Below are 8,974 nucleotides of genomic sequence, written 5' to 3'. Positions count from 1 at the left end.
GATTGAAGCAAACTGTATGTATTAATATGCATACGCCGTATGCAGTGTGTCTCCAGGCTCTCATAAATACTGGGAACTATGAACGGAACTTTTCTCTATTATCATATTGTTATACTGTTCTATTTCTAGGGCACGGTGTAGTTTGTAGGTATTGATGCTTTCTAGTGCCTACCCATGATTCTTTGCTTTACGTTACTGTCTTTTATGGGCTCATGAGTATAATTCCAGAACTACATTGAAGCAGTAGAAAAAATGGATGTAAAGGATAGGAGTGGTTGTTCTACATAATCATTCAGATGTACAGGGGGCCCATCACATTGAATATAGAGGCAGTATGTTACAGAGCAGCAAAAGCTAAGCGGATTGATATATAGGGGAAAATATATAAGCCTAGATTTAGTAAAAGTTAGAACGATGTACCAGATTTATCACAGTGACTGATGCTACATGATAAACCTGGCGAATCTTTACACTGTCTGGTTGATGTATATACTATATGTAAATACCTACAGTAATACCAAAAGTATTGACTTGCTTACTAACCGGAACCTTTATGGCATACTCCTGGTGCAGCATATGGCGCATTTAAGCCCTCTTTTCTAAAAATCTACACCCACGTGTCTAGCAAGTAGAAAAAGTTTATCCTAAACAAGCTGCAAAAAGTTTACGCCACTGTCTAGTTGTTACCGAATAAGTAAATCAGCGGCATAGTGAAACAAGTAATCTCTTCATTTAACCCCTTCCCAACATGTGCCGTCATAGTATGGCGGATGTTATGTTTTTAAACATGATGGTCACTGTATTATACATCTCAGTAACCCTTTGAAACTGGCCCCCAAACTAAAAAAAAATGGCCCACCTGTAGTGCCACCATTGTCCACTTCATGTCTTGTTGCGGGACAGCCTTTGCACAGTGAGATTGCAGGAGCCATTAGTGGCTGGAGACTTGTATCTATTGAGGCGTGGACAATAATAAACCAAAATCGAAAAAATGGGTGCAGCGGAAAGGGGTTAAACAAGTCATATTGGGCTTTGCAGACCAGTGGGCAGTGCTTTCCTATAAGTGTGGGTACATTTCTTGTCAGTCAGTAGAAAGCTGGGTGATGGCCCTGGGCACTGTCAGTTTATGTAAGTATTGGGTATTCTGCACGGCGTGGGCTGTAAGGAGCTGTGCCGCACACACTGGTCAGCGGTAATATCACCCTATTATTATCATTACTCACTGGAACGCTTCTTCTTTAGGGTCCTCAGGAGAGCTGACCACTAACCCAATTGTGGCATCAACCACTAACTACAGCTGGGTTTATTATTTCTTCCAGTTTCTGCTGAGGATTATGAGCGAGTAGTCACAGCCCACTGTCACAGGGGTATTCCCATCGCAGACGTTTATGGTATAGCCATATGATTTACCATCTGGACCTGTCGTGCAATGTTTCTGGCACATCATCACGACTCTTTCCTATAATACCAATGTAAACACAGCTTCGCTTTGCACTTCCTTGCATTGATTTCACATGTAGATTTCTTGTTCTCAGGAATATGTTTTTGCTAAAGGGGCACTAAACCTAAAGTGTATTTTATGTCTTACATTTTAATTGATTTTATTTAATTACCAACTGAGTAGGATTTGTAAATAGTCAACCTTTATCAATATTTGCATTGCAGCTGAATGCAGTCTGTTGTTCTCTGTTATCAGCCATTTTGGCTGGAGATCCATGTGTTGACTGCTTTTATCAGCTGTTCTTAAAAAGACCAGCCCAGACTGTTGTAACATGGTTGTAGAACCCCGGCTGTCTTAAACCAGCCTTAGGCCAGCTGCACACAGGCATGTTATGGACGAGTGGCCTAGCCGGACATTGTTTTTTTTTGTCCAAGCTCCCAACATTTATAGATCCCTACAATGCAGCAGGTTTGGCCTGACACTGCACTCTTATGATCTGAGCACTTTAACCCTTTGAACGAATTGGATGCCAAGGAAAGCTTCTAAAAGCGGTTTGTGACATTGTAGGTTCTTCTATACTATACATCGATTCAATAGTCTGCTGTGGGCCAGGTATAGGTGGCTTAAACTGGGGGTCGGTAAATTACCTGCGTCACTGGCGTCAGATCATACCCCCTGTCGACAGCTCTTTTTAATATGTCTTAATATGTTGGGGGATGTCGGCTCCTCAGACATGTATAATAGCTTGCCATACCCGGTTACATCTTTATGTAACTTTGTACCTTGGTCGTATGTATTTTCCTTCAATAATACATTAGCCTATAGGTAATGTATAACCTCCAGGGGGCAGTGTTCTAAGAGACCTTGTGATCACACAGGAGAACATATAGCAGCTGAATATATATACTCAGCTCTTTCAGCTGATGCTACATATTTGCATATTGCTTGCTAGCTTATGGATTTGCATATGTTTAATAAATTCTCAATTTTTCTTCTTTCCATCTACAGAGTCCCCCTCCCCACATCCCCTCCCCCTGCTCAACAATGCATCGGACCATGCGGATCAAAATGACTGAGCTCAACCCGCACCTCATGTGCGCACTGTGTGGCGGGTACTTCATTGATGCGGCCACCATTGTGGAGTGTCTGCATTCCTGTAAGTGAATATACTGGCAATATATAAACCTTGGTACCTGTTATGGTGTGATGGGGTAGTTCGTTGTAGCATTTCATCATATCAGTAAATCACTGACATTTCTTTATTGCTGAAAACCCCAGCAATGCTTTTCTGCATCCTCCTTCTTGTACCAGTAGTGGGATGTGATGATGGATGGTGCCTATTACTACCCACTGTAACAGCACTGGTTGTCTTTCCACAGTCTGTAAGACATGCATCCTGCGTTACTTAGAAGCCCACAAATTCTGCCCAATGTGCGACTCTCAGGTGCACAAAGGACGCCCACTACTTAGCATCAGGTGAGTCACGTCTACAAGCTGCCATGTTTGTGCTATGTGCATATACACTGCATTACCATGTTGTGATGGGAAGGGTTATTTTCATCTCTCCTATCAGTCACCTGTAATCTGCTTTTCTTACATAGAACAGCATAGTCAGCTGACAGATCCGCTTTAAAACTGAATGATTATACTTTTAATAGATTTTTTTTTATTATTTAACATTTGGTTTGGAATCTGCATTTATGGCATACATTGTCTAAGTCATGTTTGTGTAGTTTACTGTATGTTCATTTTCTTGTATAGGTCAGACAAAACATTGCAAGATATTGTATATAAGCTTGTGCCAGGACTCTTCAGAGGTGAGCGCACATTGTTTGTGTATGGGTTCTTCCTGCGAGTGTAACATCTGATATCGCACATAGCGGACAATGAGTCGGAAACTTGATAAAGTCTTCTGCAGGGCCACGTTGGCCCTCAGGCTTTGACCGAATCTGATTTCGGACCATTGTAATGCTGGACATTTTCATTATTTATATCCCAACCACAGGAGCTGAAGCAGCCCTTAGCATGTATGCTATGATCCATGTGGCTTGAAATGTGTCATTTGTGATGATTTTACCATGTGAATAGCGAGAAGACTCGGTGACACTGTTGCGCCATTTTGTTGTTTTTAAACTTCACCATGCCAAATTATACTCAACCCCACTTAGTAAGGTAACAGTAAAGGTGCGCGGGTCACAGTACATGCCCAAAAGACCATATATACAGTAAAGTCTCCTTTATTTGTAAGCTAATCTGTTCACCTCCTCTGTATCTTCTTCAGGCCATATACCAGGGGTAGGGAACCTTTGGCTCTCCAGCTGCTGTGAAACTACAACTCCCAGCATGCTCCATTCACTTCCATGGGAGTTCCCAGAACAGCAGAGCCAGTATGCTTGCTGGGAGTTGTAGTTTTGCAACAGCTGGAGAGCCGTACGTTCCCTACCCCTGCCGTATACAATCCCCATCTGGCTAGTAGTATTTTGGGCGTCGTGTTCAGACAGCAGGTGTTCTAGATTTTCCCTATGATTCAGTTTTCTGTGTTCTTCCTTGCTTTGCATTTTGTGTGAGCTCTCCTAAAGGCAAATGGAAATAAGGGATAACTCTAAATACAGATTCACTGGGATACACATTTGCATTAATGTCCTGTAAGACATTACAATTTCATAAGACAACACTCTCTGACATTTCCCTTTTATTACCATACTAATAGAGCGTAGTCCCCATAGACACTTTCTCCTCAGTATGTAGAAGCTAGGAATATGATCTATATTGATCAAGCACTGTTCTATTTCATATTGATTTCTACTTTGTAATAGGAAGTGCGTTGATGTAGGTGTAAGGAACAAAGACCGATATGGATATGAGTAAGGGCAAGTACCTGGTTAAGGACTCCCAGAGCTCAGAGTGTCTCCAATCCGGCGGGATTAGGGGCTGAGTGTAAATGGAAATGCTGGCTATATCTCTGGGCATGGGATAGCTGAAAGTTGTCATTTACAATGTCACCAATAATAAGTGCAGGTGAATGAGCAGAACATGTGTGTTATCTCACGAGAAGCAAGGCGTGATCGAGGAAGATCCAGTCTTCTTCTCCATGTCTCCTTCACACAACAGGACCACTTGGCATGTGCCACACTGTCTGTCTGGTCCCAGAGTTTACACATTTAATACTTATCCTATGGATAGGTAGTAAATGTTGTTTATGGGTCAGCCCCTTTAAGCTACCATTGCTATTTAGGATCCATTTAACTATCTCCAGTAAGAGAAAAGAAAGCCACAGGAAAGGGATCCTATAGGATATGCTCTAATTTTTGTCAAAAAGCACAAAGCTTCTACATAGAATGAAAATCCTGCGGTAAAAGAGCAGCCGTCGGCCGAACAGTAGATATGTGCTGCCGCTGGAAATCTGAAGGTCATTTATTGTCTCTTCCGCAGATGAGATGAAGCGACGAAGGGAGTTCTACGCTTCATATGCTCGGAAAGAAGGTGAGTCTCCATGAACTTTTCATTTACAGCAGTTAACCTTGAAGGCTCATATGATTTTTACATTATATTTGTCAGGTAGGTGAGTGCAGGCAATCTGCCTTTCCATTTATTGTGCTCTGGTATATAGCATCATACGTCAATATTATATTCTTATCTGCAGACAGGAAGCTGAGCTTGTATCAGGAAATGTCCATCCTTAATGTTGGGGCTCAAACACACAAAGGTGCAAAGCACTCTGCAGATTTCTGTTGCAACTTTTTTGTGTTTGCACTTGTATTGCAGCCACAGCAACGTGGACCTGCGTTTGTTGTTCACATTGCTTGGCAGTACTTTTGTGTGTTCATGTAGTGCTTTTGTTTAGGATGCTGCTGGCTACACTATTATATAGCAGTCTATTACGTAATAGCCTTATTGACATCTATCCCTCCCTTTACAAGAGGGGGCACATCTGATAAGAGAAGAAGACAGACATATACCCTATAGCTAGTCTCGTAGTGGTGTCAGCAGTGCGCCGCAGGAGGCATTCTCTAACATAAGTATATAAACTCCTGTGAATGAATACAAGTAAGACAGAAAACAAGGACACAACAACACACTGCGAGCTTCAGGATGTAGAGGAATACAATGAAGTGATCTAATGTAAAAACACCACTTCCCTTATTGATTAGTCTGTTGTGTGCGGATATCTTACAGCTAACAGTGGCTCCAGCTCCGAGCAGGGGGACAAAGTCACCGAGACTGGAGAATTGGTGGTACATGAGGAGGAGAGCATCAGTCTATCAATTCAGTTCTCAGAGGATGCAAGGTACAATGTTGGCCATACACAAGATGGCTGTCGGCTGAACAATGCATGTGTACTGGATGAGAGACACGAGAAAGCCGCCTCTACGTTTCTCTGGCAGCAGCTTATCTCCCTGAGATGGATTGGCACTTGAAATCCAATTGCCTGATCCTTATCTCCCCCCACATCTGCTGTCTGAAGAGAGGGGCTCCCATACACATTAGATAGCTGACCAGTCTCCTCATAATTGGTGGGTTTGATTGACATTTGTCTAATATGTACGGGCTGTTTGTGGAGAACGTAAGAGGGTATATGGTGCTTATAGAAGGCGCCACTGTCATCTGTACTGATTTTATTACTGTTCATTTATCATGTTTTACATTCCAACAGGGATGAAACACAAGAATCAGCTGACAGTGAAGACCTGGAGAAGGTAAGCAGCAAAGCATGGATACATACACATATATATATATATATATATATATATATATATATATATATATATATATATAGTTGACCAGCTGTTCCTTAATTGTAGGAGGTCTGCACTCTCCGTATGAACATTTAAGGAGGACCTTTCATGTCCTTGGGCATACGCGGTTTTATATACCGCTGAATTCAATGCACTGTAGGCTCTCCCATTATATTGGCAATGATATCTGCCCACTGTCAGAAGGGTGTTCCTTACATCTAGCTGGGCCCCCTCATCCATAGCCCTGTACTGTCGTAGGGGACGTCCCTTACTGCCTGGCCATGACGCTAAGCTGTGAAGAACGCTCTCCCCCATTATTAGTTTATGGATGAGTACTGTCAGCAGGGGAGTTCTTCACAGCATGGCTAGACTGTCAGGAACACCCTTCTGATAGTGGGCTGAGATTGTTGCCGTTATAACAGCAATGATATTTCCAGCCCTGGGGCACATAACGGGAAAGCTGATAATGCACTGAATTCAGCGCAGTCGGCTTTCTACCTGTATATAAAACTGCATGTGCCCAAGGACATGAAAAGTCCTCTTTAACATTATTTCACTGACTATTATGTGTGGCTGACTTTTCAACTCTCTCCTTATAGAGGAACAGTCTTCGTTTCCTGCGTTGTCCTGCAGCCATGACCATAACCCACCTTGCTAAATTCTTACGAAACAAGATGGATGTTCCAAGCAAGTATAAGGTGGGCATCCCATTGCAAAGACCCTCATACACTCAATATGTCAGGAATAGATTTCCAGATTATTTAGTGATCTGGTTGTGTCAGTGCAGACACAAGTAATGATGTTAGGATGGGTAGTATTTGTTGTCTTGTCTTACCGTATACTTCTGGTTGCAGGTTGAGATTCTGTATGAAGAAGAGCTACTAAAGGACTACTATACACTAATGGACATTGCTTACATATATCCCTGGGGAAGGGTAAGTACTATGCTATTATTGTGTATTACTGTAGTAGTCTGTAGCCAGTCCTAGCACAGGAGTCATTAGATGGACCAATAGCTACTCTCCTGTGTATGTCCTGCTCTAAAGTCACCTCATAGTCTCTTCACCAATATGGCGCTCGCAAGGTAGAGGAGCTGTGATACTAAGTAGTTAATTACTAAGAAGATATATTATATAGATTTAGTCTGTATTATGACAGGATACTGAAACCTTGTACATATCTCCTCTTTCTTAAGACTGGTCCACTACCTCTCAAGTATCGGGTACAGCCAACCTGCAAGAGATTACGATTCAGTCGTCCAAGAAGCCTCCAAGAAGTCAACCGTGGGACAACATCAGAAGGGGAATCAACCAGTGACAAGGCCAGCAGCCCAGCGCCAATTCCCTCTACCTCCTCCTCCCTCCCCAGTCCTGCCACTCCTTGCCAAGGCTCTCCAAATCCCAGCACTGAACTTGCCCCCGCATCCACCATCCATAATGGCCACTCTGCCAGCCGGGGGCGTAAAGTTACGCTCAATGGGGTTCCTGGACCCCCCCTGACTTGAGAATTGTAATTGTCCAGAGTCTTTTATACATATGTATATATATAAAAAAAGAACTTTTTTATTTTCTATGGACAAGAGTAATTTAATCCCTCCTTACACCCAAAATCTTTTGTAATGTTTTCTTATTATAATTTATAAGCGGTTGGGAGACACATTCTTGTTTGGATGTAACGCCGCCCGATCCACACCAGTTGTTTTAGAATTTCCGGTTTTGTTACGTTTGTATTCTGAATGAAGGGACTCGGCCTTGGCAGGTCATCACTGGGGCTGGCCGCCTGCAAGATTCCTTTCTACAGGGTGTTTAATAAATTATTTTAATTGTGCAAACTTTGAAAGACAGGATAGAGGAGAAATGTGACCGGAGGGCTTCTTTAATGCTAGCCATTTATGTATGGTGTGCACTCTAGGGGGCGCCACTTTCTTTACTACACAATTGAATGTATATTTTCAAAGTGCCCGCAGCAGCACCTGGTCACTACAATACTATGGCACAATGGGGTCTATTGCCCCTATTTTTCATATAACCCTCCCCCCCAAGCATTTTGTGTTCCTGTTATGGGTGGGATTTTGGGGTTGTGGGATATGTCTCTACCTGTCAATATAAATAAAGATATACAAACTGTTTTTGTGTATGCATGTTTCTGGCTGATTGTGTTCTAGGATCAGTCTCTTACAGAGTGCCTGCCCTTTAGCCTTTTAGACCTTGTGTAACAGTGTCATCCTGCAAACACCTTCCCCTTTGCAGTGCCAGTCCCACAGTGGTCATGGGATAGGGTTGGAGCCAATTTCTCCACTTCTGGTGATGTTCTGTTCTCTACCCTACTCTTACTTCTAGTAAAAGCAAAGAACAGTGTTGTCTCTGCTAAGTGAGCCTGGCCAGAAAGCTGTAGGGGAGACAACATAACATGAAAGGGGGAGATACATTTTTGGGCGTTTGCTTCTAGCTCAAGGAAACATGGAGATTTGTCATAATAAAGTTTTATATGCCATGACCAAAAGTTTGGGATGTAAACAATCCAGGCACACGTCAGGGCCTGGGGGAGGGAGGAAAATTTGTATATGAGAAGGAATGTGGGGCTTTTATATGACGTTACTAAGTAAAGGAAACCTCTTTGAAAAAAAATTTGGGGCCAAGAAAACCCCATTAAGGCTCTGTAACATAAAAAAAACCCCTCCTATCATGTATATTGGAGATATCCAATACACTTTTCAATGCTGGAATACTGACTTGTGCACAAGAACTCATGGAATATACAGCAGTCAGTGCTATGTGCCTGAAATCTCCAGGGAACA

The 8,974-nt window shown here is 42.5% G+C and overlaps 1 protein-coding gene across 1 annotated transcript; it reads left to right on the top strand.

Moving 5' to 3' along the window:
* Positions 1 to 2,446: 2,446 nt before the first annotated feature.
* On the top strand, positions 2,447 to 8,305 carry PCGF2 (polycomb group ring finger 2). Its single transcript, XM_075277213.1, has 9 exons — positions 2,447 to 2,597; positions 2,821 to 2,917; positions 3,203 to 3,258; positions 4,874 to 4,924; positions 5,618 to 5,729; positions 6,096 to 6,138; positions 6,777 to 6,875; positions 7,032 to 7,112; positions 7,373 to 8,305. The coding sequence occupies exons 1-9, from the start codon at positions 2,486 to 2,488 to the stop codon at positions 7,679 to 7,681; spliced, it is 960 nt and encodes a 319-aa protein (XP_075133314.1). The 5' UTR covers positions 2,447 to 2,485; the 3' UTR covers positions 7,682 to 8,305.
* The last annotated feature ends 669 nt before the right edge of the window (positions 8,306 to 8,974 follow it).

The sequence above is a fragment of the Leptodactylus fuscus genome, chromosome 6 (assembly GCF_031893055.1).
Source record: "Leptodactylus fuscus isolate aLepFus1 chromosome 6, aLepFus1.hap2, whole genome shotgun sequence".
Taxonomy (NCBI): Eukaryota; Metazoa; Chordata; class Amphibia; order Anura; family Leptodactylidae; genus Leptodactylus; species Leptodactylus fuscus.
This window is presented reverse-complemented; position numbering and strand designations above follow the sequence as displayed.